The sequence below is a fragment of the Monodon monoceros genome, unplaced genomic scaffold (genome assembly GCF_005190385.1).
Source record: "Monodon monoceros isolate NGI ecotype Baffin Bay Population unplaced genomic scaffold, NGI_Narwhal_1 Super_Scaffold_1, whole genome shotgun sequence".
Lineage (NCBI taxonomy): Eukaryota > Metazoa > Chordata > Mammalia > Artiodactyla > Monodontidae > Monodon > Monodon monoceros.
The window spans coordinates 47,755,021-47,772,506 of record NW_021703765.1 but is presented as its reverse complement, the minus strand read 5'-3'; the positions used below and the strand labels follow the sequence as shown (position 1 = coordinate 47,772,506).

At 41.8% G+C, this 17,486-nt stretch overlaps 1 protein-coding gene across 5 annotated transcripts in view; it reads left to right on the top strand.

Annotated features, from left to right (window-relative positions):
- TTC39C (tetratricopeptide repeat domain 39C) overlaps nucleotides 1-17,486 on the top strand; it is a 101,146-nt gene that overhangs the window by 68,469 nt on the left and 15,191 nt on the right. For all 5 annotated transcript variants that reach the window (XM_029231349.1, XM_029231344.1, XM_029231346.1 and 2 more), the window contains 2 exons: nucleotides 14,624-14,717; nucleotides 17,051-17,158. In XM_029231349.1, coding sequence (XP_029087182.1) covers nucleotides 14,624-14,717; nucleotides 17,051-17,158 — 202 coding nt within the window. The remainder of the gene's footprint in view (nucleotides 1-14,623; nucleotides 14,718-17,050; nucleotides 17,159-17,486) is intronic.

Genomic DNA, 17,486 nt, shown 5'->3' with positions numbered 1-17,486 from the left:
CCCCCCCCCCCCCCCCCCGTCCTTGCTTCTGAGCAGGGTGTGTGATAGGATGTGGTTTCTTTTCCCCATGAATAATGTCTGCAGGCATGGCTTTGATGGTTGACCTTTACTTTGTCACCCTGGTGTTCCATCTCCTTACTTTCTTTCTTTTTTTTTTTTTTGAGGTGATTTTTTAAAAAATAAATTTATTTTTATTTTTGGCTGCGTTGGGTCTTCATTGCTGGGCACGGGCTTTAGTTGCGGTGAGCAGGGGCTACTCTTTGTTTTGGTGCGCGGGCTTCTCATTGCGGTGGCTTCTCTTGTTGCGGAGCACGGGCTCTAGGCGTGCGGGCGTTCAGTAGTTGTGGCTCGCAGGCTCAGTAGTTGTGGTGCATGGGCTTAGTTGCTCCGCAGCATGTGGGATCTTCCCGGACCAGGGCTCGAACCCTGTCCCCTGCATTGGCCGGCGGATTCTTAACCGCTGCGCCACCAGGGAAGTCCCAGCCATCTCCTTAGTTTCTGTTACCTGCACGGTTCTGTGTGAAAGGCCCTTACGCTTTGACCCCAGTGTGCGTGTGTTCTGGCTCTGGATCTTCCTCCCACTCATCATTTCAGGCTGTAGTCCTTTCTCTCTGGACTTTTACTGATGAAATTACATTTTTCATTGGTGCTCCCCACAGTAAGCAGGAGGTCTGTGTTGCTTTTTAGCTCCTTAGTTCATGATTGTGGCAGGGACAGAAAGGTGAAGGTTGATCCCCTTGGTGATTAGTTTATCAGACAGAGACAAGAGGCAGGAGGCCTGCGGGGGTCATGGAGAGTAGGGGCCAGCACAGAAATGCCAAACCCAGGGAGGCCTGTGCCCATGCACCCATCTCGGGGGCATATTGACTAATCAGAGCTGTTGGGTGGCAGCGTTTCTCTGCATCTGTTGACGAGCAAGCCTGCCTCTTGTATCTGAACAGCATGATTTGCCAGCATGAGGTAATGTTGTTATTTATAGGATCAGGAAAAAGGCAATGCAGGAAGAGAAACAATTCCCTGAAGTTCTGTTAATTGTAGTTTTCTCTTCCGACCTATGTGGTTCTCTTTATTACTTCAGGCACCCGGAAAAATAGGGTTACCATTTATTCTCAGAAGGACACAAAATAAGAGATTGGCTTAATATGGTGTAGGAGAGGTGGAGGATATATTTGTCTTCACTTTCCATTGGGATAAATCCATACCGTGTGGTTTAATGACCCTGTTCACTGAAATGAGATGATAACCCAAATTGCTAATAGGTTAAATACATTTGCTCTTCTTTTAACTCTATCTTTACAAGTTGTTGGGTTGAAAAGCAAGTAGAAGGTTAACGTTGATTTATATCCCTAAGCTCACTAAATGTGCATAAGAGGATGAGTTTTCCCTTGCCTACGTTAACCCTGGTCCTAAGGGTAGGGGTTAAATGCATGATCTATTGTTAGGTGTCCTTGACAGTAATACTGCTAAACCGATTCCGCTACTCAGTGACATTAATGCTGAATCACGTGTGAGTAACCGGGTTGTCACAGCATGTCCTTCTGCATGCTACAGGTGACAAGGCGGGGCCTCTCTTTTTAAAACACATACATAATACTTTATTGTAAGATGTTAAGCAACTTCATAAAAATAACCCAGCAATAATTAAATTCTAAGCTGTTTTGTTTCAAGTTGTTTTGTGATCTTTAATATACACATATTAGACTTCAGGCACTTTTGCTTACAGATCTGATGTTTGCATGTTTTAACATAGTTTTTGTAAATAACTGGTATGGAAACTATTTAGATTTCCATTGTGTTACTAATTTGATATTTCCCATTGTTGGGATATTGGGATATTTAACAGTTGTTTCCCTATGATTTCCCAGTATTTCCCTGTGATAGAAAGTACTGTAGATTTCATTTTTTTCAGAAATAAAATTTATCTTCTCAAACTGGGACACATAGACTATTTTGTTCAGATTGTAAAATGATGTTTTAAGAAGTCTTATATTCTCATACCTCTTTGCCTGTGGAGATGGGTATGGTTTAATTCTGATACCTGTTGGATTCAAGAATAGTAACATTAATTTAAGGGTATTTCTCTTCCTGTTATTGAACTAAATCCTTAAGATAGATGCAATCTGTTTTTGAAATATCTTTATTTTATACCTTTTATAGATGTTTTAAAACGAATATTACATGGTTTTGACAATTGTAGTTTTATGTTTTAAATATATAATAAATACATCACTGTTGCCTTTAAAAATATATATTATTTAGTATTTTTATCCACTTGTTTCTCACATATACTCAGCTTTCAGTTTGTCGGGTTCTGTATACTATAGGGAAATTTTAATTGATATTTATAATATTTCTTATTCATTTCTGAGAATATCTCTTCATTTAGTCATGTCACTCTTTCTCTCATTACTTTATAATTTTTTTTACCTGCATCTGTCCTGTCATATATATAGTAAACGTGGGTTCCGATAAAATAAGTATGTGCATGTGTACATAGTTATTTTGGATTAAGGAGGAACTAGAATTCAGGCCTTCTCTCTCAACCCAGTTCTCTTTTTAGCTTTTATTTGCTGATAAGTTACATATATATATACATTCTAAATGTAATATTATATATGTGCAAAAAACCATATATGTAACTTACTAGCAAATAACACATTTAAATATTAGTATAAATATAAATATTCAGGAGAGCTTATTCTTGGGCTTTAGAAATAAACCTGATATTTTTTAAAAAATGAGTTGATTAATGGAATTTTTTTCTACATTTTGGAGAAGCAAGTCACTTAAGGTAATTAAACATTTGAATGTATTTTTTGGTTAGTCATTGTTAAGTACCCTTTTGAAATTCTTTAATAATTTATCTTATTTCTTCAAGAATCTTAATTTAAGACATCTACTTACAGTTATATTCATCTTAGTTTTATATTTTACTTTTTCTTGTTTCCACTTATTTTTAAACATATGATGACTATTTCCAGACATGTGGTATTTTTATTATTTGTGGTATTTTTATAAATTTGTGTTTTCTTACTTTTATGATTGGGCTTTAGATTATCATATGGGCTTTTATAGAGAGAGATTTGATTTTTTTATCAATGCATTTTCTACTTCCATTTTCTTTTTAGTTTTTCTTAATTTAGCTTGTTTTATAGTTCATTTTCTTAATGCTTTATCGTATTTGTCTTATTAGAATAGTGAAGTATTAGTATTCTTGTTTAGGGATTCGATTGTATTCCTTGAAATTCAGCTTGCATTTCATTGGTTAACTGAGAGTGTTTGGGGGGCTGTGATATTGTGATATAATAAGATACAGATCATGACTAAGGGCTCAGCTCTGGAGGCCAACTGCCCAGGCTGAGTCCTGGCTCCTCTACTTTGACTGAGTGACCTTGGACGAGACGCTTAATCTCTTTAAGCCTCACTTCCCTCCTTGTTGAGGTGGGCCCCTGGTTTGTACCTTGGGCGTAGTTTCCCTGTTGAGATTTAGGGAGGTGCTAATCTGGGAGGCACGTGCTGTCCTGGGGCTCTGAGCGTGGGTCCTTGTCGGTGTAATGACATGACTACAGCCCTGCTGGGGCTGCTGCTGGGGCTGATGCGTTAGCAGCCACAGGGACAGAGCTCATGCCCCGGGGGAGATCCAGGACCACGTGGCAGGCAGGCATGTAAGCAGATGCAGATGTGGCCAGGCTTCGAGAAACATAAAAACAGGCCTATGGGAAGGGAAAGCATGGTGTGGCTCACCCATGGTGCAACCCTCGCAGCTGGAAAAGATGACCCAGGATGGGGGTATTTGGGTTGGCTCTTGAAGAGTCTGTAGGAGTTTGCAGGTGAGAGGTGAGAGCATGGGGGATGAGCTTGCACTCAAGCCCAGATCCAAGAAAAGGCCAGATAATGGGGAGATACAAGCTCATTGGGGCTGGAGCATTTGGTGGAGAGATGTGGGTGGCGTAGGCGTGACCCCAGCAGCAACAGATGATTTGATTTTCTCAATCCCAACCTCCCTTCTCATAGAGGACTTTCTTGTTCATATTTAATTGTGTATATGAAGCACACATGTTGTTTTCCTTTGCTCTCAGGGTTGTGTTTATTGTTCTTGTTTGTTTCCGTTTCTGCTTGCTTATTCAGGGGTAGATTTTTCCTTAATGCTTGATTGGAAAGGTGATCACTGTATTTTACTTGTCTGCCATTTTGAACATGGGTTCACATATCCACGCAGGCAGTGTTTCTTTCATGTCTTCGTTCCTCACTCTTCTGAGGACAATAAGTGTACAGCAAACTCCCATTGCCGGGTGGCACAGAGCTAGTTTTAGGAAATAGTGTTCCCTACTTTTACCTACCCCTGTCCAGAGCTCATGTGTGAAATTCTCTATTTTCTCATAGTATCATATTGAACTTTTCTGTCTTTCTTTATGATTTTGGACTCTCAATGTGTGGGCACATTGGTTTCCTAAATCTGTGCGTTTCTTTGTTTTGTGTACGAGTCCTCATTTCTCTGTGGCTTCTTATAGAGGACTTGTTAGCTGTGGGAGTTTGTTGTCATACTGCTTCAGACCTTCAGGTTTGGGCGCGTAGCATTGTAGAATGAGCACTGGACTAAAAGCCTGAAGATTTGGTGTTGGCTGTTTCGTGAAGAGTGAAAACCCTCTCTACTTCCACATGGTCACTCACACGTCAGTTTGGAAGAGCAGTGACTCCTCAGTTAAGCCAGTCTTCTCTGGCTCTGGTTCTTTGTTTGGAAAATCAGGGGGGTTGGTATAAATCAGTGTTTTTCTGAAACATCTTACCGGGAGCACTGATTTGATGGACTAGTTAGTACATGTTCCAGGAAAAGAGGTTCCATGGCATTGAAATCAGGATATCCTGGGGCTTCTCGGAGACTTTAGTTTTGCATCACGAGGGAGATAGAGTCTGCAAGTATGCTGTGTTTACTCAAGTTAATTGGCCAGGAAAATTCTTTTTCATACTGTAGCCTGTGAGACTTAGAAGCGTTCTGTAGAGCGCACTTGAGAAAAATTAGGCTACATGATTTTTAAGATTTCTTCCAGCTTACAAATTGCATGGTTCTGTGAATATACTAAAAGCCACTGAATTGTACACTTTTTAAAAGGAAAGAATTTTCTCAAAGCTTTTCTAAAAAATTTGTCATGGATTTTGAACCTTCAGAACTGTAACTACCTGGCATTATTTCTGCTGTTTACAATTTGTCTTTAATTCCTCTTTGGAAAAACCCACATACCAGCTTGCCCATTTGACTTCCTTCACAGAGAACGTCATTCAGTTCTAGGAAAACTTTTCAAAGTCACTTTCCTGATTATGGCCTCGATTTGTTTCTCTCATAAAAGTCTGTATGGACATGAATCCTCTCCATCTGTTTTCCAGGTTTATCTGTTTATCTTGAATTGCTGTCTTATTTTGAGTAGTGTGACTCTTTGTAGACTCGTTTTTCTCTATTTCTGTAGTCTTTGTTTTTCTGAGTTAATTCTTTGCATTATCGTTTTCCCTGTTTAAAATTCTTTGATCGTGCCTTTAACATAAACATATTTCTTTTAAGTGTACTGCTATCTTTCGTAAATTCCTTCTCTGCAGTTTTAAAGGGTACCATAGTGTAGCTCAGCTCACATGGGCTCTTCCAATTCCTGGCTGGCAGAGCTTTCTGAGCCTGTGTCCTCGTCTATAAAAAGAGGACAGTGCCTTCCCTGTCAGCCTTAAGTAATGTAACATGGATACAGCTAAGTGCTAACTAAGCACATGGTGCTTGGTCAGGGATTTTCCTATTTAGACAGAATCTTGTCTTGGTTGTAAATTCAGTATAAAGCACTTTCCATCACAAATTTTTGTCAGAATCATGTGCCTAACTGTTGAGAGACCAAGGAAATCCTGCAGCTGGTGCATTATTCTGTTTGGTTACATAACTCATTTTCCAAGGGGGTTGCTGTCCATTTGTGTGGAGGTGCTGAAAACATTACTACGCTATTCCATTATTGGTGTGTAATCAGAGATTTGTAGCCTGTTATGGAAAAGGCCTTCTGGGGGGATGCCAAGAGAACTAGAAAAAGCTTGTGTCCCAAAATGAACTTATAATCTAATTATGAAGTTAGCAGTGTAAATGCATGAAAAGGTAATTGTACAAGACAGTAACAAGGGCCAGATGAATGGCTGGTGGTTGTGGGTAGCTGACCACCACCAGCTCCCACCACGCCCACCCTGTCCCCTTTATTACCACCCACCTCGTGTCTGCCCAGAGACTCATCCTCATTGGACACACGGCATTAGGTGTCTTCCTGATTTGCTCCTTGTCTATCTCTCCACATTACAAGGAGAACAGAGGCTCCACAAGGCAGGGACTTTGTCTCTCTGGATCACTGTTTATCTCAAATGCCTTGACCAGTGCCTGCCTCCTAGAGAGGATGTGTGTGTGTGTAGTGAATGAACACTCTGGTCTCTTGCTCTTTCCACTTAGTTGTGCTGTAATGATTGTTCTATTTCTCTAGCTCCTGGGTTTTTGTCAGAATGGGAGCAACCCATATATTTATGGCATTTTGAAAAGTTTTCCTTAATTATGCAGAATTCATAGAGTCAGTGTTTATAGTAGTAGTAAAAGCTCCATCATCCCCCATCAAGGACTGTGCAGTCATAACTCTAAAACCAAAACATTAAGGGAAAGATCGATAGAATCGATCATACATTGATCAAAAGGTTTGTAGAATTGACCCCCAAATAACTTACATATTATATAAAAATGATAAAGTTAGAAAAATAAAGCTGGGAAACAAATGATTAAGTGTTGGCATCCTTAATTTAGAATGAGCTCTTGCAAAATTAGAACATATTAAAAGGGTAAATATAAACATACAAAAAGAAAAATAGTCAAAGCACCAAAACAGACAAGCTATAAAATAAGACATACAAATGGCCAATATCATATGAACCTCAGGATACAATCAAGGAGATGCAAATTAAAACAACACTGAAAAGTGATTGGCTAGTATTAAAAACATAGTTTAGGGAAATGGGCCTTTTATAAACTGTTGGCACATATGTAAATGGTAAAACCTTTGGGGCAGGTAGTCTACTATTTATACACATTACTATACAATATAACTTAGGAAATAACTGATGTACCACATATGTGAGTGCCTGCACAGACAGAGACTAAACCTGCCCACCTTCATCACTGGTAAGAAAAACTCCAGGGGTGGGTGTTGAGCTGGGTGTGGGTACTGTGATTTACCTGGCTTCGCTCGGGTACTCATACTCTCTGAGACCAGAAAATTTTTCCGAGAAGCAGGACCCTTTCCATTCCCAACACATACATGAGGGTGGAGAGGGGGCGAATGGCTCCCTGAAGAGAGGATGCCTCTGATAGTTAGCTGGTGTATTCGCTTCCTAGGGCTACCATAACAAAGAACAGAAATTGATTTTCTCACAGTCCTGAGGTTGGAAGTCCAAGCCCAAGGTGGGCAGGGTTGATTTCTTCCGGGGCCTCTCTCCTTGGCTCGTGGGCGGCCGCCTTCTCCCTCTGTCTTCACATGGTCTTTCCTCCGTATGCACACACGTCTGTCCTCATCTCCTTTTCTTGTATAAGGACACCAGTCATATTGGATTTGGGCCTGCCCTAAAGACTTCATTTTAATACAATTACCTCTTTAAAGACCTTATCTCCAAATACAATTGCATTCTGAGATCCTGGGGGTTTGGATTTCAACATACGAATTTTGGGGAGGGATACAGTTCAACCCATAACAGTTAGCAGTGCCAATGAGAGTGTCTCCTCCCAGGCACTTGGGGTTTTCCTCTTTCTTTTCACATAGATGTCACTGGTACCCTGGTAGCCTCCAAATATATTACCCGGCAGGTTCTCCCAGAGGTCCCAGAACAGAAAGACTCACAGGCCAAATTAAAACGGGCTTGAATCACATAGCTTACTAAATCAATATAAAACACAGCCAGGAGCAAGGGGGAAAAGGTAGCATAGGTTAACACTCTTAGGACAGGGTGCAAGTGGGGTGGAAGGGCCATGCCACCTGGGTCCTGGGTACATGATGTGCAGTGTCCTGCCTCAGTCTGCACATCAGCCTTCCTCACTGGCAGGAGAGGGGGTACAAGGAGAGAAGGGCCCATAGGTGCGAGTTGCCCTGGGCCAGTGACACACTTGATCAGAAACCCACAGGGATGAGTACACTTGGCCACAGCTAATTAAATGGATGGACCGTCATGGGTTTTGTTGGTGTTTCTCGGGCAGAGGACACATGGTGCCAGGATGGGCATCAACAATGGGGGGTCAGATTTAAGACCTCATGGATATTCAGTTCTCATGTATAGTTAGTATTCTGACTATGTAGTGTGTTTTGTGTATTTGGTCTTTTGAGTATATCTCTTTGCCCTTTCATTCTTCTAACACACACACACACACACACACACACACACACACACACACACACTCCACTTGCTAAGTACTTATTGTATTAACACATCTCGGGAATTCTGCCTGCGTCTGACAGCCTCTTTGCTGACCAGTTACTTAACACATCTTGAGAGAATGTGCCTATGTTTCACAAGCTTACTTGTCTAACAGAACTGAAAATTCTCTAAAGCAAATGCACGTTAGCGCCATCCACACAGGCAGCGCCTTCCCCAGCAGCCGGGTCCACAGGAATGATGTTTGCAGTGGCGAACATCCTTCAGTTTGCCATTGCCCGGTGCTCTCAGCTCTGGAGTTTAACCCACAGAATTAGGCGATACCAGCCTTATTTGAATACCAGCAGACTGGCTCTGAGCTGAGACCTTTTTGTTTGTGAGTTAGTGATGTCATTCAATGTTAAATGCAACTTGGAGGTGGTACAGAAAGAAACTGTGTGCTTGGGAAGCGGAGTCTTGGCATTTTAGATTCAGGCAAGTCTGGAACTTGGTGTCCCTTTGGCACTAGAGTCTGGACCAGGCCCCTGAAAGAACTTGGCTTTGTTTCCATGTTCACATTTTTTTTTTTTGCAGCCCTAGAAATGGAACTTTTTGCTAGGTAGCTGAATTGAGAGAATCCTCTTGGCTTGGTATTGCTAGTGAAAATCTTTGAGTAAAACAGAATGTAACATTAGTAACCCCAAGATTACGGTGCTAACTCTGAAAAATATTCATACTTACTGTGTCTTCATATTTGTACTTTGAGATCTTTACTTTCTAAAGACCTTAAAGATATATTAATGTGGAAATAGCTTCAGAATAACTTAATCTTTTTTAATTGGGTTGAAAATGTTGCCCATGGTCTGTCCATCCCTTTGTATTACATGTTTCATTTTCCTTTGTCCCCTGTCTCTCCAGGCAAGAGCACACACTTGTATATTTGTGGTAGAATCTTAACTCAAACAGCTCCTAATTATACCTGCTAGATAAAATATGGAATTTCTCTAGTTTATTTTTTTTTAACCTCTATGTGACCACAAGCAGAATTATAAAGACAACTTACATTTTCTAAAGGACTGCAGGGAATTCCCTGGTGGTCCAGTGGTTAGGACACAGCACTTTCACTGCCCTGGGCCTGGGTTTGATCCCTGGTCGGGGAACTAAAATCCTATAACATGTGTGGCCAAAAAAAAGGACTGAAGAGGATGAAGCAAACAAAACATAGTATAATAAGAAAAATGTAACTGTTAAGGGAACAAAAACAAGTTAAATTAATATAAAAAGTATTAGTTACCTAAATCCATTTATGTTTACCATATTGCTATATAAAAGATAACTCTCAGATCAGGATAAAAAAGACAAATCCAACAAACTAAATAAATATACAAGCTAACTAAAAAAATTTAAATGGTGATCCAAAAGTAGAAAGTAAAAGTAGACAAAATATATCAGGCATACATAAATTTAAAAATTGACAGCAATGATAATTTAAAAATCGAGGGCAAAATGCATTAAATGGAACAAAGCTGGTTTAAAACTTTATGGTACTTGACAATTAAACTAACAGTCGTAAAATTATATATTCCTAAGAAATAGCATTTTTTTCTTAAACATAATAAGAAACTTGCAGAAACACAATTATGAGAAACTGACAACTCTTTCATTCTTAAAAAATCTATTTTATAATAAAATAGTCTCTGAGTTTGCTGCTCAGTTTTGCTATAATCCTAATACTGCTCTAAAAAATAAACATTACTAATTAAAAACAAATCTGGAATTTCTCCCAGGGTTCTGAAATAATTTGTGAGAAGCTGAATTGCTACTTACGGCAAGTCTTGGTCCTAAAAGTTAGAAAACAATATTGTGATGTATTTCCCAGTGCTGTTAACAGGAGACAAGGCACCTATAGACAATACCTATGTTTTAAAGACAATGTACCTTTCCTAAGAGCATTTTATTCACATGAATTCATTTATTTCAGCATCCCTGAGAGTATAAACAAAAATTACTTCCTAAGGTCCAAAATTGTGTAGGTTATGAAGTTGGCGCTGAAATCTGGTACTACTGACCAGTATTTAACATTCTTCGTTATACTGTGTGCCCATTAAAAGAAAACATTTATATTACAGTAATTGAAACAAATGAATTATTCAGTTGGAAGGTATGGCTCTAGAGTGAGCTATTTATTTACGTAGTCCCAGAGCACAGAGAATATGAAAATACTTTCTGCCAGTCTACAAGTTCTGGCATTATTCTGACACCAGAACTTGCAGGGGAGAGCCCTAAACAAACCCCACTTCATTCTGAACGTAGAAATTCTAAATAAATATTAGCAAATCAAATCCAGCAACGTATTTCTTAAATGCTGTATTCCAACCTAGTAGGGCTTATTCCAAAAAGGCACTCGTGGTTCAGCCTCAGGAACTGTATCCCTGTTATCCGCTGCATTGAGGAAGTCATTGATAAAACCATTCCCTCCTATGAATAGATACCCAAATGGCATTTAATGAAATGCACTACCCAACCCAGATTTTAAAAACCAAACAAACGACTAGCAAATTAGAAAGGAAATCTCTCTATTTGGTAAAAATGGGCATCTACTGAAAACGTGCAGCAAACTGTATTTCATGGTGCAACATTAAAACATCCTCTTTTTCATATTCTTTTATATACTGTATAATAACGTATACACATCGTTTGTATTAGCATAAACCAAGGATACGTGCTATGCTTGCTTAATATTCAGTATTTTAACTGGAGGTCCTACCCAATTACAATTGTCTGTTGTAAATGAAGAGACAGCACTATCGTTACTTGCAAATGGTTTGAATATCTCCCTGGAAAATCCGAGAGAAAAAGAGATTAAGAATTATAAAAATCCCTGAGTATAATAATGTGACATGTACAAAATCAACTTGAAAAAATCCACAGGTTTCCTACATACCAGCAACATTCACTTGGAGAATAAAATGGAGAAACAAATCCCTTTTGCAGTTGCCACAAGTGTTATAAAATGCCTAAGAATACACCTATCAGGAAGTCCCGAGTAACTGGAAAAACACACAGTATCCCTGTAGTGACAGTGCTGTAGCTGTAAGTCCTGCTGATTTTAATTTGGCAGTAAATATGCTCCATTTAATTTGGCAAAGATTTGTGCTTTTATTCTTCGTGGCTTCCTCTGGAAGCAGATAAAAGCTTGCCAACATTTTTTTCTCCTTTTACCAGCAAGGAGACTGAGCCTTCAAGTAGATTTTGTGACACAGTGTATCAGCGCACAGTTCATGAGACAAAAAGCCTGTATAGTAATAATTCTTGGTTTCATACTAATCCATTTGCTATATTCAGGGTATGTGTGTTTCTTTAAAAATTAAACTGGGAATCCAGTATCAAATTGAGGATAACCCTCTTTTCTCTACTGGGTTGTGGATGTTTTAATTTGTAACCATAAAGACTCCCACAGATCATTTTTATTCTGAATTGTTTTGGTGAAAAGGGAACTATATTTCCACTAATTTAATGGCTGTTCATTGTACTTCCTTAATGAGTGATCAGCCTAGAAGTAGAATTAGTTTTGTAGTTATGCTTGCTCCTGGGGTAATGCCTTTAAGCTCCGTAAGTGGTCTCAGTACTTCCCAGTTCTATTCAAGTGCTTGTGACACAAAGAGCCTGGAACTTTCTTCACAGTTTCATCTTTAAGGAAGTATACTGTTCTAGTTTCCCAAGGCTGTTGTAACAAATTATCACAAAGTTTATGGCTTAAAATGACAGAAATTTATTCTCTCACAATTCTGGAGTCCAGAAGTCCAAAATCAGTTTCTCTGGGCCCAAATCAAGGTAGTCAGCAGGGCAGCGCTCCCTCCGGAGGCTCTAGGGAAAGTCCATTCCTTGCCTCTTGCCTCTGGTGGCTGCCTGCATTCCTGGGCTTGCGGCCACATCACTCCAGTCTCTGCCTCCATCCTCTCACATTGCCTTCTCCTCTGCTTATGTCAACCCTCTCTCTGCTTCCCTCTTGTAGGGATACTTGTTGATGGCATTTAACGCCCCCTGGATAATCTAGGGACTCTCCCTCATCTCCAGATTCTTAGCTTAATCACACTTGCATCCCTCTCCCTGAAGAAAGCATGCAGTTGGAGCAGAATTTGAATACTAGTCAATTACTAGCTCCCTGACCTTGACTGAGCACTTACAGTTGTTGAACATCAGTTTCTTCATCCGAAAATGGAACTAATGCATACCTATCTCAGAGTTTTTGAAAGGGTTAAGAGAAATAACGTTGATTCAAGTATTATTTGGCTTCTTTTCTTGCATTCAGAGCTTAGTTTTGACTCATCTTGGTGGCTTCAGAGTCCAGTTCCATCCTGGGCACCCAGTAGTTGCCTGATAAATGTTCACCAAGTAGTTTTCTATCCTCTGAAGGGCAGCGTGGTGTTGCACTGCCATGCACTGAACCCCAGCTGGGGTCAGCTTGGTAGTGATGTCCCATCTGGAAATACCCTGGGGGTGATAGTTGAATGCCATTAACTTGGGAAACTGGGGAGGTGCATGCAAAAGCAGAATCTCTAACCCTGTGGTTTCTGTGCAAATAGGCTAAATTGAATGCATGTGTGATGCAGGGAAAGAAGTATTGATCCAGAAAGGGGAAAGTTAGAAATGGGAGTAATGAGTGTCCAGATCTCTCTACACACACACTTGCTTTTCATTAGAGATTGATTGATCTTTTACCTTTGGTATCTGGCTGTGTGCTCACAATCAGTGTAAATGTCTGACTTAAGAGCTGGAGGCCTGTTTCATTCCTGTGAGGTTCCCTTCAACTAGGTGTTGAGCTAGTTGAGAACAGGAATTAGTGATACAGTGATGTGTATCTTCCGTGGCTACCTTCTGTATCTTCCGAGCACTTGTGGGTGGTGATACAGGATTGAACGCTACAGTCTGAAACTTGCTGATAGCAGAGTGAAGTGTTACTGTGGGGCACGAACAGTTACTGGTCCAGCCATGGCCGTGGTTACTGAGTCATTTGGCTTCCGGAGTTCCTGAGTCAGACTGTCCTGCCAATCTCCTTGCTGACTCATCTGTGCCCTGTGTGGAGTCCTGGGGCCTCCTGCAGTGACCGTGCACCACTCAAGGAGCTGAGGAACCTGGTGGGTCTGGTCTCAGGGAAACCAGCAGCCCCTCTTCTAAGACCCTTCATGCCCCCAACTTGGCTGCCCTGGGGGAGAAGAGGCAGCCAGGGTCCTTGGAAAGGGAGTCGCCTGGGAGCAGCAGAAGGAGGCACACAGGGAAGCACAGAGAGGAGGGCTGAGTGTAGGGCGGGAAGAGAGGCGCTGGCACCTGCGGGAGGGAGAAAGGAGCGCTCCTGGGCATGTGTCAGCGAGGGCAGGCTGTGTCGCATCTTTGGGACATTTAGGATTTGTATTATTACTGATGCGTGATACTTAACGCCTGTCGTTGCTGTATTTACGGTTTAGTTTACCTCCCTTTTATCCTGATGGTGCCTTTTAGGTGCTCTTACCAGGTGCTTGTGGCATCAGATCAGCAGACTTTGAACGAGATCTTTCATGGAAGAAAACACTAAATGTATTTAACCAGGAAACGGTGGGACGGGCATTTGAGAGTCTCCTGGGGTTCTGGACAGTGCTAGATGAATGCAAAAGTCGGAAGTGTAATCTGGACCCTCAGAGAATTTCTGAAGTGTTGGGAGAAGAGGGCTGATGACCAGAAGCATTCGGAGAACATCACCGAGTTGTGTGGTAGAGTGTGAGGGGCTCCCGGAACAGGGAGAGGCTGAGGCTGGGCTAATGGACTGGCCCTGGGCAGTAGTGACTACCAGTGTCTCTGGGCCCGGTGGGTGTATGCAGGAGGGTGAGATGCAGTCCCTCTCCTGTCGAGCTTACCTGTACCATGGAGCCAGATCAGCAAATCATTGTATTGATCACACACCAAGTTCTAGTGCACGTGTGCACAGAGACCGCTGTGGGAGAGGGTGGTGTGAGCCGAGCCCTCACTGGTGAGTCCTTCTGACCGAGCAGAAGGAGGAGTGGCCTGCGCTCTGTTCAGCTGACAACCATGTGAGGGGAAAGGGGGCGTTTTCCCAGAAACCTTTACATCGCCCTCTTCTCTACTGCTTAATCTGCTTGACTACCAAGGGAAAGGATGCTTTTGAACTAGGATGCTCGTAATGTTAATGACAGATCTTAGCCAGTAACTGTTGTCATTTTTTCCTTAGTGTCAAATCAACAGTGCCTTGACTTCCTTCCATACTGCTCTGGAACTTGCAGTAGACCAGAGAGAAATCCAACACGTGTGTCTGTATGAAATTGGTAAGTATCGAATGTCTGTCCGGTTCCTTGTCATTGAAATAGTATGAATGCAATAGCTCATGTCCAGCTGAACGTCCAGCTTCTTGTCCTGCAGTGTTAACGCATTCCTGTGCACGTTTTCATTGTTAATGCTCTTCAGTTTGTGTCTTTGTGAGATGCCTGCCGCCTTGTGTAATAATAGGACTTTGTTACCACAGCACAAGTAGTGGTACTTAATGAATTCTCATTACTTCTTTCTAATATTTTGCTCCTTATAACATTTAGATTCTAGGATGATAGGTAAACTTAAATTAATTGAGTAAAAACCATTTGTGAATATTTTATTGGACTGGATATTAGAATTCAGAACTGTTTTCTCTTCCCTCCCACCAATGTTTACCTGAGAAGAAAACTACGGCTTAGGAGAAAATTGGGCACATAGATTCCAATTCCAGCTCTTCTGCCAGCTAACTTGGAGACCTCACCCTCGTAGTAGCCCCTGGAGCTCAGGCGCCTGCCCTGGGAGCAGCTGTGTAATTAAGATGAAATTAGCCGGATGAGCATCAGACAGGATGCCTGGCCACATATGTTAGCTGCTTCCTCCTGCTTCTCCCCTCCTGGAGGGGAATTTATAGACAGACTTGGAGGCATTTGTTTGCCACTTGCTTGCCTGCTGTAGACATAATTGTCTTCCTGAATCTTTTTTTAAAGAAGAGTGCAAACTAAAAGATTGAGAACTGCCCAATAATCAGTATTATGTTTTAAACGCCTGTTGTAGCTTAGGGAGTGGAGATGAGGTATGATCCAGTGGGAAATGTATTTTTCTGTAAACTCTGCTGGAGCTCTGGTTAGTAGCCATAATGTGGAATGGAATGTGAAACACATTATCAATGTGATGTTTTGAGTAAGACCAGGCATCTCTGATTTCACAACCGATGAAACAGTATAGGACTTGAAGGGACTAGCTTCGATGTCCTTTTATTTCTCTTGTTTAGGACACTGTTATCTTTTTTCTTGTAGTTTTATTGAGATACCTTTGACACGTAACATTGTATTTAAAGTGTACAACATGAAGATTTGATACCTGAATATATTGTGAAATGATTATGGTGGCCTTTTTTCGTGTGTGCACTGTTTCCGGTCTGTGGCAGGGTAGAATGTCAGAACGGAAGGAATCTTGGAAATATCGAAACCCAGAACTAAGGACTTCAGAAGGTCAACTCAGGGTTGGGGTGGGGGGAAGTGGGAATAGCAGAGTCAGGACTTGGCCTCCTTATTCAGCTGTGGTGCTGCCTCCCACCTCTGTTGCGGCGTTTAATTCAAATCTTATCCCGATGTCCATTTTAGGATGGAAAGAATTAGCCCCAATGTTTACTCTAAAATATGTCAACTTCATATCATATCCCATAGAATTTGACACTGAATTTTCTGGAAGTGTGGCTCCCCTTCATCCCTCTAGTTCAAATCGTAGGTCTAAGGTGACACGACTTCTTCATGGTGCAGCGGATAACAGAATTTTTTTATGGAGGCAAATCGTGGGCAGGAGAGAGCAATGGCCTTCGACCCTCAGTTCTTCCCTCTTATTAGCCGTGTGACCTTGAGCAAGTCCTGAAGCCTCTTCATGCCTTAGGCTTTCCCCTTGGGCAGGTGAGGACGCCGTCAGCCACCTTTCCAAGACTGCACTAGGATTAACAAGAACTACATCAGATGCCTGCCTGACACACAACAGGATGGCTCCGTGGATGGGAGATACCGTTACTAACAACGAGGGATAAAATTCCTTGTTTCCTTATTGCTGCTGCCCCCCCCCCCCACCCAGGATGCCACCCTAACAGTGTTTTGCTCTGGGAGAGGTGGGGTCCTTTCTCTGCCCCTGCAGAGGGAAGGGTGGCAAGTACTTGATTTCTCACTGGCTTCCTCTCCAATTCTCAGAAAAGGTTGCTAATTGACTGTGATCATAAATGCACAGGTGAGCATCTGAGGCTTTTCGAGATGGTCACTGTGTATGTAATCTACTGGCATCGCTTCTTTCTTTGCGCCGGTGCCTGCTCTTGGGAGAGAAGAACCACCGTGTGCTTGGGTCGATCTCCAGCCGGGGGAGGCAAATTGGACGGTTTCCCTAGAAATTTTACTTTCCTCCCTTCGAAACTGCTTCATTGGTTGTGAAATCAGAGATGCCTTGTGTACTCAAAACATCATATTGAAAATATTTATGAGGGAAAAGATACTTAGGAAGTTTTCAGGCTGTTGACGTGGAGCCCTCACAGAGAGTCAGCAGAATAAGACGTTTGTAATGTACAGATGGGCTGTACATATTACTTTAGGGTCCCGTACTAGAAATATCTCTTTCACAGGTTGGTGCAGCATGATAGAGCTGAATTTCAAGGATGCATTTGACTCCTTTGAGAGGCTAAAAAACGAGTCCCGGTGGTCCCAGTGCTATTACGCCTACTTAACTGCAGGTGAGTAGACCACGGTCTGCACGGCCGCAGCGCGCCCTTCTCTGTCTCAGATTAGCTGACGTGCGTTGGCCGGTGGGAGAGTGATGGCAGAGGATGCAGAAGTTGTGTTCTTCACAGTTTCCCACAGCGTGTGTTGTTTTGGGCTACAAGTAAATAGCAGCTGAGGAGCAGCTCTCCCCAGCCCATCTGAACAGCGGGGTGGTTCGGTGCTGCACGCCCTGCCCCTCCCCACGTCCCCTCAGGGCTGGGTTTGGTCACATGCTGGGTCCTGGAAATGCTTATTGTGAGCTTTTTGTTTTTGTCCTAAACAGCCTCAACTTACCCTTAC